We start from the raw sequence: 21830 nt of genomic DNA, 5'->3' as shown, positions 1-21830 counted from the left end.
CACTTAAAGAATGCCAGAACGATTTATCTGGAATAAACAAAGCCAGTCATCCTATATAATAATTCTCACCTCCAACGTTCTGACTTGCCTGGGACCATGGCTCATTCCGAGTTGGTCTGCTAGGCTTCGTAGATCAGGCTGACATCACTGTAGCCATTATGATGTCAACTTCAGAACCTGGGGGGGGGGAACATACCTCACAGCTGATCCATGTCCAGAGGAGGGTCGCTGGACATGGGTGGCTGCAGGGGGGGCAGGGGAGAGAGGAGGGTCGCTGGACATGGGTGGCTGGAGGGGGGCCAGAGAGAGAGGAGGGTCGCTGGACATGGGTGGCAGGAGGGGGGGCAGGGGAGAGAGGAGGGTCGCTGGACATGGGTGGCAGGAGGGGGGCAGGGGAGAGAGGAGGGTCGCTGGACATGGGTGGCTGGAGGGGGGCAGGGGAGAGAGGAGGGTCGCTGGACATGGGTGGCAGGAGGGGGGCAGGGGAGAGAGGAGGGTCGCTGGACATGGGTGGCTGCAGGGGGGGCAGGGGAGAGAGGAGGGTCGCTGGACATGGGTGGCTGGAGGGGGGCAGGGGAGAGAGGAGGGTCGCTGGACATGGGTGGCTGGAGGGGGGCCAGAGAGAGAGGAGGGTCGCTGGACATGGGTGGCAGGAGGGGGGGCAGGGGAGAGAGGAGGGTCGCTGGACATGGGTGGCAGGAGGGGGGCAGGGGAGAGAGGAGGGTCGCTGGACATGGGTGGCTGGAGGGGGGCAGGGGAGAGAGGAGGGTCGCTGGACATGGGTGGCTGGAGGGGGGCCAGAGAGAGAGGAGGGTCGCTGGATATGGGTGACTGGAGGGGGGCAGGGGAGAGAGGAGGGTCGCTGGACATGGGTGGCTGGAGGGGGGCAGGAGAGAGGAGGGTCGCTGGACATGGGTGGCTGGAGGGGGGCAGGGGAGAGAGGAGGGTCACTGGACATGGGTGGCTGGAGGGGGGCCAGAGAGAGAGGAGGGTCGCTGGACATGGGTGGCTGGAGGGGGGGCAGGGGAGAGAGGAGGGTCACTGGACATGGGTGGCTGGAAGGGGGGCAGGGGACAGAGGAGGGTCGCTGGACATGGGTGGGTGCAGGGGGAGAGGAGGGTCGCTGGACATGGGTGGCTGCAGCAGAGCCGAGGAAAACCTTGCTATCGCCAGTTTCATTTCTGTCAGAAATGGGCCTTTCTTAGTAGTAGAATATAACAAGTCAACCCACATATTTCTTAAAAGAGTTGTTACGAAAACTACAATATTCCTTTTGGAAGTTCCAAACAGAGGCGGCCTGATAGGGCAGAGATGATGATAACTGTCTAAACAACTTAATTGAGTTTACAGATGGAAAACATAACATTAATTGACCCTGTAAAAGTTGTTTGTCCAGAAGTGAAAAATAATTAGAGAAATAAGAGGGAGCAGAACCATATAGAGTTTGAAAAACTAACATGCATAGTTTAAAATTAAGCCTTGCCATAATCAGAAACCAATGAAGTTTGTAAAAATAAGGCTTAACTGACTCAATGGCCTTTAATGAGTAAATTTATCCTTATAGCCAGATTTTGAACTGTCAACAATTTTTTCACAATAGAATTATACAACCTACATAGACAACATTACAGTAATCAAACTTTGAAAATAATAAGGACTGAACTACAGGATGGCAATTCAAAATATTTCCGGACAATTCATAATTTCCTTAATGGAAAAAGGAACTCTTAGCTATCTTATTTACCTGATTAAGCACAGTGAGTTGACTATCTACCTCAACCCCCGGGATATGAGTGGAAAATTTGAATTTAAATCCAGTTTTCTAATAGTAAATCGTTCTTTCCCATAATATCCTTAACAGGACCTAACCATAAAAATATGTTTTTTTCCTGATTAAGGTTCAGATAAAAATTTGAAGCCTGATGTTCAACAGTCTGAATACACTGTTGAATTTTCTGCATCACTTTAGTATACTCTCTGGGGACCAGCATTAGTATAGTAATGTCATCTACATAAATAAGTGTTTTCCCAAAAGGTTACAGAAGAAGGTTGAATAGAGTAGGAGAGAGGGGGGAACCCTGTGGGACTCCACAAACAGGTGTCCAGATTTCCAATAAGTCCCCCCTGATTCTTAACTCTAGAACTTCTTTCCTTGAAAAACTCCCTAAACCAATCTGATACTACCGTTCTTACACCAAAACTATCCAACAGATACATTAATTCCTTACGATCAACAAGGTCAAATGCACTTGCTAAATCAATTGGATTACTACAGCACATTGTGCATGGCTCAAAAGTGTCTCCCATATGCAATTAAAGCACCCAAAATGGTCTCGACGGTATACCCCTTATGGAATACCAATTGAAAGGTATGTAGCAAATCAAATTTGCTCAGATAATTCTCTAGTTGCAACATAACCCAGCCCTCCATAACTTTTATCAACAACGGTATTGAAGTAACCGGTCTATAGTTCGAAACTTCATGTAAATAACCCTTGGGATTTTTTGGGATCTGTGTCAAGGTGATATTACCACCACTCTCAGGAAATAAATCCCTGTCTAAGGCAGTTATTTAACCATAAGGACATAAGAATAGCCATACTAGGTCAGACCAATTGGCCATTACCACAAGCAACGAGTTTCAAGGCTTAAATATTCTTTACATGAAAAACTATTTCCTTCATGTGGTGCCAAAGAAAACAGAACAGCTGTTCCAGATGTGGAACTGCCAACAAATCTATTGAGCAAATCAAGGAGGATTAAAAAAACTGGGGGAAGAGGCAGTTTGAAGGGGTTGAAGTAAAGACAGGATAGTGAAGGCTGACTGGTGGGGATAGGAATTGAGACTAGCTGGGATGGAATGTGTTGGGGAGAGGAACTGGGGAACAGGAGTAGGGAATGTTTTAGCGGTAGATTATTTTACTGACACAAATTACTCAGAATATTCCTGAGCAGCCAGGCTGATGGTATCAGAAGGGGACTGCTCCTAGACAGCTGTGTCATTGGAGGAGGAATACCCCAGTCCCATGCCTCACCCCCCCCCCCCCGCCAGACCAGTGTGCTGTCCACCAATAGGGTCCCTCTTATTGTGCTAGAGCAAGCATACAGGGATATAAAGCTTCAGACGAAGAGGCTGGGGCACTTTAATGCAAATGTCTTTAACCCACATTAAATTCTGAGCTCCATATGTAATTTCATGTAGACATGAGGCTTTGAAACAAAGGAATTTTGAACGAGCAAAGAGTGCGCTGGAGAAGCGAGCTGTGATAAACCTGCAGCGACAGGAGTACTTCCAGAGCCTGCTGCTCCCCAAGATCAATGGGAAGATTGCTCCTCAGTCGTCTTCCGTTCAAAGTAAGTCTGAAGTGGGAGGTCTTCAAGAGATGGGGCCAGGGAGAGAACCATTTTGGGAAGCACCAGAATTCTGAACCGCGCAGTCAATGAGCAAGAATTCTGCTCCGCTCCACAATCAGGGCACTTTGATGTAGTGAACATTGATTATACGTGGAAATAACCAGAATAATGACATGTTGAGCTCAAAGTCTACCTAAGCACTATTCTGTAAATACACACAGCAGGGGCGTAGCCAGACCTCGGCGGGAGGGGGGTCCAGAGCCCAAGGTGGGGGGGGCACATTTTAGCATGCCTCCCCCAGCCGCCGGCTCCCCTGCCACTGACCCTCCCCCACCACTTTTGGACCCCCCCCCCCCCCCACCACTTTCAGACCCCCCCCCCAAGTACCTTTGCTGGCGGGGGTCCCCAACCCCCGCCAGCCTTAGTCTTCTTCAGCGCCAGTCTTGGGCATGTTCGCTGATATGTGCTGCACTGAAGAAGACTAAGGCTGGCGGGGGTTGGGGACATGTTATTTTCCATGAAAATGTTACCTATGCAAATGTCCACAGCCTTTTTATGCCTGCAGAAAGTTGAAACATGAAAACCTGTACAAACTTTTCTCTTTAAAACTTGGTGGAAAGTCATTTGCTAGATCATACCTGTAGTCTGAAATTTACTTCCCCAAAGGGCCCTCGAGCTTGTGCAATCCAGGGTCTCTATGCAGTGCAAAACAGCTGCACCTGACAATATTCTGTCCTTGCAGTGTATTTGGCCTGTCTGCTGAAAACAGGTTTATTTATTTGAGTCAATATTCAGCCAATACCATCCGTGGTGTTTAATATTCAGCGACACTGAAGGTGCGTACAGATCGCTGACTGCCACCGGCTCTACAGATAACTGGAGACACTCAGGTGCTGTCCATAAAGCTAAGCAGTCATTTTGTCATCCTAAATAAACCACTTCACTATCCCCCGGATTCTATATAGTGCGCTTAGATTTAGGCGCTGAAATCGGCATGGATTCTATAACACTGCGCATAACTTAATTGGCTTAACAAGATAATTAGCACTGAGAACATCACTTAACAAGCAATAATAAGCACTAATTGGCACTGATTAGAATTTAGGCGCACAACTCGCTTAGTGCATTCTGTAGCGATGTGCACCGAACTTCTAACGTGTAGAAGTAAAAAGGGGTGTGGTTATGGGTTGGGAATTGGGCATTCCAAAATTTAGATGCCTAGTTATAGAATATGGGCCACTGTACTAAATCTACCAGGTTTTCATTGGTGTAAATGGCTGTACGCAGATATCGGCACTGAAATATCAACTAAGCTTATTCTATAATCGGCACCTAAATCTACGTAAGTTCATAAGTATTGCCATACTGGGACAGACCGAAGGTCCATCAAGCCCAGCATCCTGTTTCCAACAGTGGCCAATCCAGGTCACAAGAACCTGGCAAGATCCCAAAAAAGTACAATACATTTTATGCTGCTTATCCTAGAAATAGTGGATTTTCCCCAAGTCCAATTTAACAATGGGCTATGGACTTTTCCTTTAGGAAGCCGTCCAAACCTTTTTTAAACTCTGCTAAGCTAACCACCTTAACCATATTCTCCGGCAACGAATTCCAGAGTTTAATTACACGAGTGAAGAAAAATATTCTCTGACTCGTTTTAAATTTACTACTTTGTAGCTTCATCGCATGACCCCCTAGTCCTAGTATTTTGGAAAGCGTAAACAGACGCTTCACATCTACCTGTTCAACTCCACTAGGTGCCGATTATAGAATACGCTTATTTGCACTGATTTCAGCGCTGTTTTTTTAGGTGCCATATATAGAATCTCCTCCTATATGGATAGTTATTGAATATTCCTGGCAGTTTATACAGTCAAGCAGATCGTCCACCTGAACTCTGTCTTCTCCCCAAATAGTACCGCCGAAAATTCACAGGTAGATCTTGTCGTACAGATAAATACTTTTAAAGCTGTGCCTTAGTTATTTACTGGCTGATGTTCAAAGGCACTTACCTGGTTAGCAGGTAATGCTAGCTAGAGAAATGGTTTATTAATTATTTATTAATTAGGATTTATTTACCGCCTTTTTGAAGGAATTCACTCAAGGCGGTGTACAGTAAGAATAGATCAAACACGAACAACAGACAATTACAGCAGTAAAAATATTCAAGTCACAATACGAAGGACAGCATAGTATATGTAGCAGTGGCCTAGTGGTTAGGGTGGTGGATTTTGGTCCTGGGGAACTGAGGAACTGAGTTTGATTCCCAGCACAGGCAGCTCCTTGTGACTCTGGGCAAGTCACTTAACCCTCCATTGCCTGCCGCATTGAGCCTGCCATGAGTGGGAAAGCGCGGGGTACAAATGTAACAATAAAATTAAAAAAAATAAATAAAGAGTAGTTACTTACCTGTAACAGGTGTTCTCCGAAGACAGCAGGCTGCATATTCTCATAAGTGGGTGACGCCACGTCGGCCCCGGAGGATTTTAAAGCAAAATCTCAAAATCTCTTTACGGCGTTCCGTCGCGCGAGCGATCGTACTGCGCATGTGCGCACACCTATTCCCGCTCGCCGAGCGGACACGCCCCTCAGTTATATCCAAAAGATGGAGGAGACAACTCCAAAAGGGGAAGGTGGGAGGGTTTGTGAGAATATGCAGCCTGCTGTCTTCGGAGAACACCTGTTACAGGTAAGTAACTACTCTTTCTCCAAAGACAAGCAGGCTGATATTCTCACAAGTGGGGTATCCCAAGCTTTCAGGCTTACACAACAAACAGTGGTCAATAGAGTCTCGCAACGGCGAGGCCAGAATAAACATTGACCCGAAATATCAAAATGAGTGTAGCCTGGAACAGAACAAACATGGGCTTAGGAGGGTTGGAGTTGGATTCTAAACCCCAAAGAAGTTCTGCAGCCCCGACTGCCCAAAACCGACTGACGCGTCGGCTATTCTGCTGAAGGCAGTAGTGAGATGTGAATGTGTGGACTGATGACCACGCCACAGCTTTGCAGATCCCTTCAATAGTGACTGATTTTAGATTAGTCACCGATTCAGCCATGGCTCTAATTTTGTGAGCCGTGACATGGCCTTCTAGAGTCAGTCCAGCTTGGACAAAAATGAAGGAGATGCAATCTGCCAGTTAAGAAGAAATGATGCGGTTTCCGACAGCAACTGGCATTAAAAGAAATAAACAACTGGGCGGACCTTCCGAGGGAGCTCGTCTGCTCCACGCAAAAAGTGCGCAGCTTGCTTTCGCCAGGGCTTGTAAGATGAGGGAGAAAGCATGTTGGCAAGACAATTGACTGGATCAGATGGTACTCTGATACCAGCGCCAGTAAGAACATTGGCTGCATGCGGAGAACTACTCTGTTAAGATGAGAAGTAAGGTAAGGAGCTTGAGCTACTAGAGTCTGAAGCTCACCGACCTTTCGAGTTGAAGGAACAGCCACCAAGGAGAATGACCTTCCAGGTCCAATACTTCAGATGACAGGAATCCAGTGGCCCGAATTGAGCTTGCAGCAGCTGGATGAAAACGACATTGAGACTCCAAGATACTGAATAAGGAGTGATAGGGGCTCTGACCGAAGCATAAGAGCCAACTTGAAAAATTATTGTGGGTGCTAAGCCCAACAGAAATAATCCCCCTTAGATACAGACAAGGAATTCTCTCAATACTGTGGGAGAAGTAAACGTCATGAAGTGGACAGCTGAAGGCTGACGTTGTACACGTTGATGATAAGCTCTTATTGCACGAAGATGAATACAGACCGAGTTGGTCTTGAGACCAGATTCAGACAGGTGTGGAAAGAACTCAAGCAAGGTCTGTATAAGACTAGAGGCAGGATCTAGGACCTCGCTGTCACACCAGACGGCAAACCTCTTCCATGAAAAGAATAACACCTCTTTGTGAAATCTTTTTCTGGAAGCAGGCAAGAGTCGGGAGACACTCTTCTGGAAAAGTCAACGAAACCTACACTCTGAACATCCAGACCGTGTGAGCCATAGATTGGAGGTTGGGATGTAGAAGTGCCCCCTCGTTCTGCGTAATGAGAGCTGGAAAACATTTCAACTCCAGAAGAAGAGGGAATCGTATCTGACGTAGCTAGAAAGGAGCAATCAGAATCATGGCTCCACAATCTTGCTTGAGAATCAGCAAAGTCTTTTCCATCAGATGTATGGTAGGATATGCATACAGAAAACTTGTCCTCCAAAGAAGGAGAAAGGCATCCGATGGTAGTCTGTCGTGAGCCTGCAGCCTGGAACAGAACTGAGGGACTTTGTGATTGAACTAAGTTGCTCAGCCTGTCGGCCAGACTGCTGTTTACGCCAATTAGATAAATGGCTTGGAGAAACCAAGCCGCGTTGGCGAGCCCACCGCTACATCTGCATGGCATCTTGACTCAGAGGACAAGATCCAGTACTCCTTTGTTATCGAGTACATCACAACCCGATTGTGTGGTTGATTAAAATAATTAGGTTGGATAGTCAGGAGGGATGCAACCTTCGTCAGCAGCTTTTGACTGAGTAAGGTGGACTGGACACCTCAGAATCAAAATGGAGAGAATTAACCACCTCTGAGGGGAATTCCGAAGACTGGCGAACAGTTGGGTTACATCCTCTAGATGTGCAAAAGTGTCAAGGGAGTGACGTGAACTGTGGAAGCCATGTGTCTAGAAGTCTCAATATTACTGTGCTGTAATCTGTTGAGACGGGCAATCAACGTGGTAAGGGAACACTTGCACTCCCAGTCCATGAAGATACGCTGCAACAACAGCTAGGCACTAGGAAAAACATACTCTGGACGCAAAGTGAGTAGAAGTATCTTGTAAGTCCAGAGAGCATAACCATTCGTTTTCCTGAAGTATGGGGAGAAGGATGCCCAGGGAAATCATCCTGAACGAAATCTGTTGAGGCCCCTTATGTCTATGATGGGACGGAACCCACAAGGAAGGACCTGGGATAGAAACTCAATCCTTCTTACCCTTGTGGAACAGGCTCGACTGCATTGGTACTGAGAAAGGCAGAGAGTTTCTCTACAAGTACTCACTGTTGATGGAAGCTAAAGGATTAAACTTCCAATGAACAATGTGGAGGGTTTGATTCCAGACTGAGAATGTATCCTAACCGGACTATTTGAAAAAAACCCCCGGTTGGAGGATATAGAAGTCACCTGTGGTGGAGAAAATTTGAACTTCCCCCCGACAGGCAGATTGGCCGGTACGGACATTTGTTGCCCCTCTCTGGTTCCTGCGGAATAGCTGCAGGAGCCTGATTAGGTGCACGCCGCTGACTAGAACGAGCGTGCTGATCTCTTTAAAGAAGTTCCGAGATGAGGAAGTGTATGCACAGCATATCAACAATTTTCTGCTGAGTCTCCTCCTCCAGGTGAGAGGCACACAGTCATGAGAGTCTGCGCATCACCATACCTAGAGCAGAAATCTAGGTGTTACAATACAAGTGATGAAAACGCCATTGGACAGGAACTTGCGACACTTGGAAAAAAGATGTAGCCTACCCCGGTGGGAATGCTCATAAATATCTGGCAGGACTTGGTCTTGGATGCGATCATGCCAGCCTGGTACGCCAATCTCCAAAGGAGGCTAAGGATGTATGCTCTGGCCTCGGGGGCGCCGAAGCAAGTTCTTAGAACTGCTATCAGTTCTGAGTTGAAGATGGTAGTCCAGGACCTCGAGCATCTGGCATTGGGCTGATTGACAATCTCCATTGCAATGTGTCAAGACAAATAGAGGATCTAGAGGATTCTCAGCAGAGAAAACCCCATGACCTTCATGTTCATCAGATGAACCATCATTGAACTGAGCCAACTACTCAAACAGAGCAGGTCAGATGCAAACATTGACCAGTATAGAGCAACTGTCATACATACAATTCTAAAGAACAGCTATGGAAAAATATGTTCTCCTGTAGCAAAATGGCTGTTCTTAACATGCATTTCTGGGCCTGGAAGCCAAGGTATGGAGGCGCGGTAAGTTCTACGAGCGAACACCCATACCAGAGGCAGCATCGGTGAAGGAGACCAGTTGAAAAGCTAGATGCCGCGGGAGGCGGTAGCATCCATGGCGTCCAATGGTACCCATGGTCTCGAAGCCAAGGACAACATCTGGCAATGCAAGGGAATCGAAACCAGACTGCCAGATGACTTCCATAACAGAGATATGACCGATGGTACTGATAGTACTCATGGCACCGACGGTGCCGATGATACACATGGTACCGATGACCCCCGGTACCAATGGAACCCATGGTACTTGGTACCGATGATAGTCATGATATCTGGTATCGATGGTACCCATGATACCCTAGTACCGAAGGGACCCTTGACATGTGGTACCGATGGTACCCATGATATTCGGCACCAACAGCACCGACGGTACCTATGGTACACATGGTATCGACGGTGCTCAAGACACCCGGTACCAATGGCACCCATGGTACCGATGGTACCTGGTCATGATATTTGGTATCGACGGTACTCATGTACCGACGGTATCCATGATAGCTATCCATGGTACCGACGATACCCGATACCGATGGACTCGTGATACTCGGTACCGATGGGCGATGATACCTGTGATCGATGGTGCCCATGATATCTGATGCCGATGGTGATACCTGGTGCCGACGGTGCCCATGCACCGAAGATACTCGGCACCGATGATACCCGGTGCCGATGGAATCCATGGCACCGATGGTACCGACGGGACCCATGGCACCGACCATGGTACCAATGTTCCCGGTACCGATACTCCTCGGTACCGACGCACCGGTGACATTCGGCACCGACGGCACCCATGGTACCGATGATACTCGGTACCGACGGCACCCATGGTACCGATGAAACTCGGTACCGACGCCATGACACCCGGTACCGATGATACTCGGTACCGACGGTACCCATGACACCCGGTACCGATGATACTCGGTACCGACGGTACCCATGACACCCGGTACCGATGATACTCGGTACCGACGGTACCGATGATGCCCGGCACCGACGGCACCCATGGTACCGATGATACTCGGTACCGACGGCACCCATGGTACCGATGATACTCGGTACCGATGGTACCCATGACACCCGGTACCGATGATACTCGGTACCGACGGTACCGATGATGCCCGGTACCGATGCGGTGTATCGACGTCCAATGCCAGGATACCTCCATAATAGAGGGAGCAACGCTCTCGGCACCGACTGATGTCTGAAGCCCGAATACCTCCATAACAGAGGGAGCAAAGCTCTGGGCACCGATGGTACCGACACCCGCTGATGCGCCCGAATGACCTGCCAAGCAGGAGGCGCCGAGGCAGGTGGAGACCTACTCGATGCATAACTATACCCAGCGTGCATCGGTCTCTGTCGGACTCCCTGACAAGTAGCATAAGTCTCGTCTTTGAGACACTACTTGCGCTTCACAGGGAGATGATCCGTCCTTTGGGCATCCCTGGCAGAGTAGAATACGTCTCGGTACTTTGAGACACTACTTGCGCTTCACAGGGAGATGATCTGGTCCTTTGGGCATCCCTGGCAGAGTAGAATACGTCTCGGTACTTTGAGACACTACTTGCGCTTCACAGGGAGATGATCCAGCCCAAGACACTTCCGCCGATGCGTCCGAATGACCTGCAGAGCAGGAGACGCCGAGACGGGTGGAGACTCACTTCAAAGGTTACACCACTGATATTGTGTCACCAGGCTGCCCATTCAGTGGCTGTGACATACACCTTCACCATGAAGCAGGCTCTCACAGCTCTCGAGAGCAATTTGTATAAGTTTTAATAAATGGATCAAAAAATGTGGGCTTGTTTTATTTGCTGGCTAGAGAGAGCCCACAGATAACAATATACCAGCACTTTTCAAGTAAAAAGAAAAAGAGAAGCTTATAAGCTTCGTTGAGGCACAGCCCCTTGTGACTCTGGCAATTACTTAAATTTTTTTCTTGCCTCAGGTACAAAAAATACCTGTATATATAAGCCACAATGAGCCTGCCATAAAAATAAAAAATAAAAAGAGATTTACTCCGAAGACCTGAAGAAAACACGAAGCCCTAACGAACTCCGTGTCTCCTCAGACGCGGAAAAAGAAAAACTGAGGGGCGTGTCCGCTCGGCGAGCGGGAATAGGTGTGCGCACATGCGCAGTACGATCGCTCGCGCGACGGAACGCCGTAAAGAGATTTTGAGATTTTGCTTTAAAATCCTCCGGGGCCGACGTGGCGTCACCCACTTGTGAGAATATCAGCCTGCTTGTCTTTGGAGAAAAATACTTACAATCTCAACACAATGCCTAATAGAACATTTCTTTTTTGTTTTTTTTTATTTTATTTGTATTAAAATTTACTACTATGTAAAACAAACAAAACACTTACATAAATGCATTATAGCGCAACTAACATTGAGTTCTGTATACAACCCAAACACTATATAACTAATCATTACAAGATAAATAAAAATCCAGTTTCCCACTTCTTAAGACCAGCAAAATGTCCCACTGAAGAATAAGAAACAGATTGTTCATATTTCTTGCACCATAAAATCCAGTTCCACCAAAGATGTAGTCACTTGAGAGTTGTCTTTCCAATGTGATATAATTAATTTTAAAGCAACAGTTATAAGAAAGTCAAACAATAATTTATCATCGTCTGAAAGAATGAATAAAATACAAACGGACTTCCGGATTATATATTTTGGTAAAAATGATGCTTGAAAACCAAAAATTTCAACTGACATTGTAGGGTATAAGCAAAGATGGAACATATAGGGGTCCTTTTACTAAGCCACATAAACATCTACATGCGCCCAACATGCACCAAAATGGAGTTACCGCCTGGCTACCAAGTGGCTCTTGCGGTAATTTCATTTTTGGCGCACGTCCAATACGTGTGGCTGAAAAAAAGTTTTATTTTGGACGCACGTATTGGATGTGCATCAAGTGGCGTTTGACGCGCATAGGTCATTACCGCCTGGTTACCGTGTGAGACTTTACTGCTAGGTCAATGGCTGGCGGTAAGGTCTGAGACCCAAAATGGACACGCGCCAATTTTTGATTTTGCTGCACATCCATTTTCGGCAAAACTTTTAATAAAGGCATTTTTTGCAGGCATGCTGAAAATTGGATCTGCGTGCGCCCAAGACACGCGCCTCCACTACCGCAGGCCATTTTTCAGTGTGCCTTAGTAAAAGGACCCCATAGATAGGTAAGACAGTAAGAGGAATTAGAAAATTAGGTGACTAAAGAAAGTTGCACATGAGGTCAGAGAGATGGTTAAATATTATCTCATCTAGGTAGGAGTGGATAAACATGCCGCTGAATACTCCCTCTGAGCGCCTGAGTACTATCTGGACAGTACAGAGAGGTCCATGGGTCCAGTGGTGGATACTTGGAATATGCCCTCCTGCGGGAGGTGGTGGAGGTGAAAACGGTAACGGAATTCAAAAATGCATGGGATAAACATAAAGGAATCCTGTTCAAAAGGAAGGGATCCTCAGAAGCTTAGCAGAGATGGGGTGGCAGAGCCAGTGGTGGGAGGTGGGGCTAGTGGTTGGGAGGCGGGGCTAGTGTTGGGCAGACTCCTATGGTCTGTGCCCTGAAAATGGCAGATACAAATCAAAGTCAAGTATACACATAAAGTAGCACATATGAGTTTATCTTGTTGGGCAGACTGGATGGACCGTACAGGTCTTTCTCTGCCGTCATCTACTATGTTACTATGTATATGCAGTTAACAGTCAGATATCACCACTGGTCGGTGTTAATGTCTAGATCTTCAGCCCCAGCTGGCATTAAAGCATTTTGCAGTAATGTTGCCCTGTCTGCCCACTAACCACAAGTGATTTATTTTTGCAATATTTTGAGGGGGGCGTGTCATGGGTGGAGAATGGGTGTGGAAGCCTTGACCAGCTAGCGCATCTGCACTACTGCACACAACTGGCTAAGCTTGAGTTATCGCGGGAGCCCTTATTTAGAAGATGGGGACTGCTCCCACATTAATTTTTTGCAAGTTCCATTTGCTAATGGAAAGATTAGCATGAAACCTGCTAAAAAGGCCCTAAATACTGCTACATTAAATCTGGGCTTAGTGCACTGGAAGGTCCTTCATTAAGATGAGCTAAACTCAGATTCTAATGCCCTTTAGTTATTAATTTAAATATGTAGCAGATGCGGTTACCTCAATGTTTGCAACAACTTTACAGACATAAACGATATATACAATGATACAATATAACATTTAAACTAAAACACACAGATTCCTGATCCCCCTCCCAGCAGCAACTTCACTCTATTTCCCGGTTACTCAGAGGAAAGAAACCAAAAACTTGCTATGTATTAAGGACAAAACTCAGCTCTGGCACTTAATCAAGAGGCTGTTCTGTGACAGGTTTAAACTTTACTGAATGTGTAGCTGCTGTAGAGTCAGGAATAACTCGAAATCACGGTTGCTCGTAATATCCATAGCAGGAGTCCGACTATTTCCTAGTTTCCGACCGGAGGATGAAATAACCAGTAGCAACAGCAGTAACGTGGACTCCTTTTAACTTGTATTCTATATAATTAGATGCATTTCTCTCTTTACTGGTACATATATTTCCCAAAATGTTGTTGACAACCTATAATATGCTTCACCACCGGTTTGCTCAAACTGCAGTTTTCTAAATTTAAACTAACTCCTACTCTCCACCCCCACCCCAAAATAATCCCTTGCGTTTTTTTTTTCCTTCAAACACTGAACATTAAAAACCAATTCTTAGTCTGTAATAAGTGATGTGTTAGCTGTGTTAGTCTACTTTTAAAGGTAATAAAATAGGAATAAATCAAAGCAGAGAAAAGAAAATAGGATGATGCTTTTTGTATTGGACTAATTTTAGGGTCCTGTTGACTAAGGTGGTCTAGCATTTTTAGCATGTGCTAAAATTTATCAGGTGCTAATTGTTTAGATGCCTATAGGAATATTATGACAAGTTATAAGAACCAGAGTATGGTATAAAGGAGACAAAATAGTGAAAGGATTGACACAAAAAAGAATTGTAAAAGATATGGAGATCGTTTTTGTATATGAATTAATTAATTTATTTATTTGTAGCATTTGTATCCCACATTTTCCCACCAATTTGCAGGCTCAATGTGACTTACATTTGCCGTAATGGTGGTTGCCATTCCGGGTAACAGAATTACAAATGGTATTGCATTAAGGTGCATTCATACATGGTAACATACATGGAGCATAACATATATGGAACAGATCATGGTATATATATATCATGTGTGTACATACATGGTAGAGAAGAATACATTATGGTTTTGCATGAAGGTTCCTGAGTAATAAATTGGATTGTAACATACATTAGGTCATCGACTATAGAGGGATCCTATTCAGCATATGGTTTTAAGTAATATTGCTTGATCATTAAGGTCAGAGAGGTTGATCAGTCCTGTGCTAATAGTTCGGTTTTGTATAGATCGTATATAGTGTTATTTTTCGTATTTAAGATGGATGTTTATGGTATGCCTTCTTGAAAAGGTGTGTTTTCATTAGTCTTTGGAAGATGGTTAGGTCTTGGGTTGTTTTTATGGCTTTCAGTAGTGCGTTCCATAGCTGCGTGCAGATGTATGAGAAACTGGTCACGTATGTGGATTTATATTTTAGCCCTTTACAGTTAGGATAATGGAGATTGAGGAATGTGTGTGATCTTTTTGCATTCCTAATAGGCGGTCTATTAGGTCTGACATATAGGTCGGGACTTCCCCGTGAACGATTTTGTGGACCAGGATGTAAGCTTTGAACGCAATTCGTTCTTTTAGTGGGAGCCAGTGTAGTTTTTCTCTTAAGGGTTTGGTGCTTTCGTATTTCGTTTTTCCAAATATGAGTCTGGCTGCTGTGTTTTGAGCGGTTTGAAGCTTCTTAATGATTTGTTCTTTGCATCTGGCATAAATGGCATTGCAGTAGTCTAGATGGCTTAGCACCATTGATTGTACTAGGCTGCGGAATACTTCCCTTAGGAAGAAAGGTTTGATTCTTTTAAGTTTCCACATTGAGTAGAACATTTTCTTTACTGTATTTTTCGCATGGTCTTCAAGTGTGACATTTCAGTCAATTGTGACTCCCAGAATTTTCAGGCTGTCTGAGACCGGAAGGGTGTAGTCTGGGGTGTTTATGGTATCGGGTTTGTTTGTGTTGTATTGTGAGGACAGGATGAGACATTGTGTTTTTTCTGTGTTTAGCTTTAGTTGGAATGTGTCCGCCCATGAGTTAATTGTTTGGAGGCTGTGTGTGATTTCATTTGTGATGCTAATATATGAAGATTATAAGGAAGTTTTCACCCAAGCGAGACTACACCGAAGTGATTTACGTCTCTAAGGGTGGACAAGTTTCTCGATCATAGAACTTCACTTTAAATATTTTTTTCAGTTTTTATGAGCAATTGCACACCCGTGCTCTAATTGATTTTAAATAATAAAGATAAATATTCACCTCCCACAAAATTAAAGAACTAATGAGTCAATTCTATCACTTGCTCCAATGAACGTCGTGCACACAAGAGTAAAAATATGCTATATTACAAAAGTACATAAGTATTGCCATACTGGGAAAGACCAAAGTCCCATCGAGCCCAGCATCCTGTTTCCAACAGTGGCCAATCCAGGTCACAAATACCTGGCAAGATCCCAAAAAAGTACAAAACATTTTATACTGCTTATCCCAGAAACAGTGGATTTTCCCCAAGTCCATTTAATACCGGTCTATGGACTTTTCCTTTAGCAAGCCGTCCAAACCTTTTTTAAACTCTGCTAAGCTAACTGCCTTTACCACATTCTCTGGCAACAAATTCCAGAGATCACTTTTGTGTACTGTTTCTATAAACAGTAAACCTTAACTTTCACTGTTTTCCATGATAATCAAATGTAATAAATCCAGGCACTTAACGTTATATGGTCAGGAATACTACATCCATACTTGATTCAATCCGTGTCCGCATGTGGTTACCGTATCAAGCAGTATTATGGGCATCTACACGGATAGCTCATGCTAATGCTTAGCATGAACTAAAAACGCTATTGCGCCTCTAGCACGGCTTAGTAACAGGGCCCTAAATACATCTTTCGATTTAGCTGCTTGTTCAGATCAGAATAGTCTGTAATAGAATTTCATGACTGCTGGATCTACAGAGCATTTATTTTTTTTTTTGTAAAACTTTTTTATTAATACATCAAAGTGACAAATTCATGGAGATTGATTCTTCTATAACTAACTAATACAACAAGTATCCTACTGTGTCCAAATGACAAACACTTGGAGATCAATTCTCCTATAACTATCTAATACAACAATGATCCTGCTATGCCAATCATCCTTTTCCCTTTCCCTTTTCTCCCCCTCCTCCCTACCCTCCCTCCACCCACCCTCCCCACCCATCCTTTCACCCTTCCCCACTATTTAGACTTGATACATTGCCAAATCTATAACAGTTCCAGGTGGTTAACAAAATAAGCAAACACCCACAGAAGGTGATCTCTCCACAGGAGAACCAAAGACAAACGTACAAACAGTGGATCCAATAAAAGTCCTCTCACAGTTGGTGTCTTCCTGAACAAGCTCTTTATTTAAATCAATAAAAACAACCCGACACGTGATGTGTTTCGGCCGTAAAGGCCTGCATCGGGGGGTCTATTGATTTTTTTTATGCAAGATACCTTGTAAATCAGATGACTCACGGTCAGTTAACTGTCAACAGAGATATCTTGAATTTTCGTAGATTCCTGTCTGAAGGAGCACTCACAAGGACATTTATGGCCTGGATTTGATCAATGTTAATAGAGCTCCCAGCCCATAATTCTTAAAAGAAAACCTTCAGCAGCTGTGACTAGTTAGCAGCTAAGAGCCCAGTGAGTGAAAAAAAACTGTTAACAGTTAACTGACTGTGAGTCATCTGATTTACAAGGTATTTTGCATCAAAAATCAATAGATCCCTGACGCAGGCCTTTACGGCCGAAACACGTCATGTGTTGGGTTGTTTTTATTGATTTGAATAAAGACCTTGTTCGGGTTAACAACATAAAACAGCAGGAAAAGAACTCCAAAAGGTAATAGGGAAGTAAAAACATCCACAAAATCTCAACCCACTCCCTTTTGTAAACTGAGAGGAGGCAGGACTTGATATTTGTGTCCGACTGGCACACAGGGCTTGAATTTCTCGTGTTCTGCTTCTGTTCAAACACATGTCTGTTATTATGCCTGGGAGTCACCTACCCAAGAGCCCTTGAACATAGTATTTCAATTCTTGATATCTACTCAAAATAAAAAAATAAAATAAAATTTAGCAAATCAAATAGAAACAACAAAAAAAAATTTCTGGAACCTCCTGTGAAGAAAGACAAATCTCTCCTAAGCTCATTCTCGCCACCCTCTCCTGAATTTTTATCGGTCTGTTTGACATGGAACAGGAAATTTCAATAACATTTCCCATTTAATTCAAATGAAAGCACCTCCCTACTAACCTGGAAAGCTGGGGGAGAAGATCCAACCCTCTGTCCACTTTTATTCCTGGTGAAAGCCTGTGTCAAGGGTGGTTAGAGCCGGAGAAACCTCAATATAAATTACTACTCATGCAAATGGAGTGACAGGGTAGGGACATGGTATCTCACTAGAAGAGAAGGCCAGTTGGCAGCTCTGAAGGTGAGATTTTCAGAAAGATTTGAGATTATGGATTCACTTTTGTTTGACTGGTTGCTTCTGTATTCCAGCTGCTTCTTTCTATTCTTATGTCCAGAAATTCTCATTGGTTCTTGTAATGTTTTTCCCTTTGTGCTCAGTCGATTTGCAGAAATATGACAACTTCTATCTTGATTCCCCTCATGAGAAAAGAAGTTTCACTCCTGTACTCACAGAAGTTCGCCCTCAAAGTGTGAGAGAGCTGTCAGCAGTTCAGCCCAAAGTAGACTTTCCTTACAGGTAAGGAAAACAGTAAGTCATCAAGGGACAAGCTGATCTTGAGAGACTTTCAAAATGACTTATTACAACATTGGTTACAGCAGGTATTGCAGATACAGGAGTTTGATTAAGATATGCAAATCTTGCCAAGACTGGAGGGTTGGAGCTACCTAAGGCAGTCTGGGGGAATCACGTTCCCAGAATTCAAAGCCAGCACAGATTAATAACATGCCCACAGGTTAACAGCAAGCACATAAGCTCATCACCAGGATGTCCTTCCAAACCCAGCACTGATATTACATGACTCTTATAACAGAAATATCTACTAAGCAGCCCAATCCAAATTCTGTGAAGACAGCTGGCAAGAAAAAAAAAAGAGTTGCAGTTATGTGCTGTTTCAACTGAGATGTCTCCTTCTGATATCAGGGCTGATTCTGAGGAGGGATGATAACTGATTGGAGCCCCAGCTCCTCAAGAGGCCTGTTTGGCAAAATTGAGTGATATCACTGGCTGGACCCCCTCCTTAGCTTCGATCCCAGACCCTAAGGTGTCTTAACACTGGCCATGGTGTGATGGCCTCACTCTTGACAGTGTATTTAGCCCCATGTTCACATCACTAAAAGAGCCATCACTATTGATTCATTCTAGAAACACAACTGGAAGTAGTGACAAAAGGGATAAAATATATCAGAATGAGTTTTGCCCATAAGAAGACCTGATCCATGCAAACAGATTCCTGGGGCTGCATGCAGCAAAACTGCTTACATTGCATGAATACAAGGTTCTTATACCGGAAGCCTTTGCAAGAGGTTTCTACTGTGTAGAAGCATTTAAAAAAAAAAACAGAAAGATACCCTCAACATGGTAGCACCGCAATTACCTGCTCAGTTAAGTGATATGGCCCCCCTCTCATTCACTGGATTGAGATGACCTGTCCATGTCACGATTCTAATGCCTTGTCAAAGGTTGTCTTGCAGGTCCACACCGGACAGAGCCTTGAGGATGCAGAAGCCCAAACCACTGGATGATACCTGGAAAGGAAAGCGAATTGAACTCCAACACCTGCAGAAATGGCTGAAGCCCATGAGATCCATCCCTTCCAAAAAACACGGGTATGCAGAAACCACCAGTTCGAACGATCTACAGAGGTCTGGTATTTATTTACCGCTTTTTTGAAGGAATTCACTCAAGGGGTGTACAGCAAAAATAAGTCAAACATAATCAACAGACAATTACAGCAGTAAAAATATTCAAATAATACAAAATATGGCATAGTATGCTATGTACAATGTCAACATAATACATAGTAAAACATTTTAATAGCATAGGATATAGTAACAGGAGTATAAAAATAAGTTGCAAATGAGGTCAGCAAGGTGCTTGAGTATTATGTTAGATGTGCGAGATAGAGAGAGACTAGCAAGTTCGTTACTTTTTCCAGTAAAGGCCTGGTTGAAGAGCCAAGTTTTCACCTGCTTCCTGAAGTAGAGATAGTTTTGTGTTAAGCAAAGCCTTTCAGGCAGTGCATTCCAGAGTGTGGGGGCTACTCCGGAGAAGGTTTGCTGGCAGGTATCACATTGTGTGATGTCCTTTGGAGAGAGTATGGTTATGGACACTCCTTGGGGAGAACCTTAGTGTCCTTGGAAGTGTGTAGAGGGTGATCCTGTTCTTCAAGTACTCTGGGCCATTTAGCCCTATATTGCACTGATAGCCAGTGAAGTTTTTTTTTAAAAATGGTGTGATATGATCACGTCGCTTGCAACCTTCTATTAGTCTTGCTACATCATTCTGAATCAATTGGAGCTGGTGCAGACCCTTTGTAGTCAGACCGTTGTAGAGTGCATTACAGTAATCCAGTCTTGATGTTATCATGGCATGCACAACTGAGACAAGATTTGCCTTCTCAGTGTAAGGAGACAGGTAGTGTAGTTGTCACAAATGATAGAAGCCGCTCTTGAAGGTTGCTTGGATTTGGAGGATCAGAGTAAGTGTTGAATCTAACTGTATTCTAAGGTTCCTGACTTGTCATTTGAGGCCCACTTGTGTTAGGGATCCAGAGAAGCTCTGTTTTACTTGGGTTCAGGCAAGGTTTGTTGTTTTTAGTCCATTCCTGAATTCATGTTGGACAGGTAGTCAGTTTATTCAGGGCTGTGGGTAAGTCAGGTTCAATGGGTGTGAGTAGCTGCACATCATCCGCTTACATGTAGAACTGAGTGTCCATCGATCAAATCAGCTCAGCTAGTGGCTTAAGGTAGATATTGAACAGAATAGGTGACAGTATCGATCCTTACGCTACCCCATGGTAGCGATGGGGTCTGCCAAACAGTATGGACTGTTGCCTGTCTGATAGATAGGATCTAAACCAAGCAAGTACCGTTCCATTGATGCCTGTTTCTTCCAGTTGTGCTAGCGTGATTTCGTGATCCACAGTGTCAAAACTGCTGAGAAATCTAGCAAGGATACGAGGACTATTTCTGTTCCATAACTGGGTCTGAATGTAGATTGACATGGATTTAGCCACTTTCTCTCTTCTAGACCATCACTGAGTTGAACACAGACGGTTTGTTCTATAGGTTCTCCTAGAAATGGGATGGTAATGTTCTATGACTGGGCTCCATTATAGACATGATGTTGGTGTCTACCAAATCGCCTCTCCAGTTCAGAAGCAGGCATTGACAGGGATGATCACTAGAAGCAAACTAATATTAGTTAACTTGCATTGCAACTTGATTTTTTGCTCTATATCATGCTAGCAGTTGCTTTTCATTTCTGCATCCTCTGAGCAGCACTCACAAATATTACCTCCATGACCTCTTTCCTGTTTTTTTTTCTCTGCAGACAGTTTGTTCTAGTGAAATTGAAACCTTCTTGTCCAGATGTGCCTAAGCCTACCCCAATAGAAAAGAGGCTACTGGAAGCCCGTTTTCCCAATTATGAAGCTTGGTATTGCCGCAGATGGCAGAAGCATGGAGAAATTCCTGGGATGGCAGACTAGGTCACCTGCTGAGGAAAATGCTCCAGGATGGCCCAGTCTGAATTCTGCTCCCTTTTCGCTTGGTTTGTTATCCTGCTGAAACATTCCCTGGATGCTGCTGTACAGAAAAGTGTGAAAGTATCTAATCAACTCACGCAATAAAACTAATAGTGACAGGGAGCCACGGCACCCCCAGCATTGATGATATGGTGACATGTTCCTACAACTGGCCCTCTAAAGCCATGATTGGTGGACATGGGATGTGTGGGGGCTTCCTGACCATTTTCACAGATAATGGGTTAAACTAGCAACTGCTTTCAACAAAACCACAGTAAAACCCAATAAGTCTAAGAAAGGATCTTAGTTCCTTCAATCTAGCATAGAGCTTTCCAAGCCAATCCTGGGGACCTTATAGACAGGGTTTTCAGGATATCCATAATGAATATGCATGACAATAAACTTGAATATAAAGCAGTAACTTCCAAATATGTCCTGGTGAACTCCTAACCAGTTGGGTTTTTAGGGATGTCCTACTACTACTACTACTACTACTT

At 44.4% G+C, this 21830-nt stretch overlaps 1 protein-coding gene across 1 annotated transcript in view; it reads left to right on the top strand.

Moving 5' to 3' along the window:
* Positions 1–21802, top strand: part of LOC115472178 — a 67821-nt gene extending 46019 nt beyond the window's left edge. The window contains exons 5-8 of the mRNA XM_030206333.1: positions 3203–3354; positions 18185–18323; positions 19268–19414; positions 21141–21802. Coding sequence (XP_030062193.1) covers positions 3203–3354; positions 18185–18323; positions 19268–19414; positions 21141–21297 — 595 coding nt within the window. The 3' untranslated portion in view covers positions 21298–21802. The remainder of the gene's footprint in view (positions 1–3202; positions 3355–18184; positions 18324–19267; positions 19415–21140) is intronic.
* Positions 21803–21830: the final 28 nt, after the last annotated feature.

Source organism: Microcaecilia unicolor, chromosome 6, assembly GCF_901765095.1.
Source record: "Microcaecilia unicolor chromosome 6, aMicUni1.1, whole genome shotgun sequence".
Taxonomy (NCBI): Eukaryota; Metazoa; Chordata; class Amphibia; order Gymnophiona; family Siphonopidae; genus Microcaecilia; species Microcaecilia unicolor.
The sequence above is the reverse complement of the archived record's forward strand: the minus strand, read 5'-3'. Positions and strand labels throughout refer to the sequence as shown.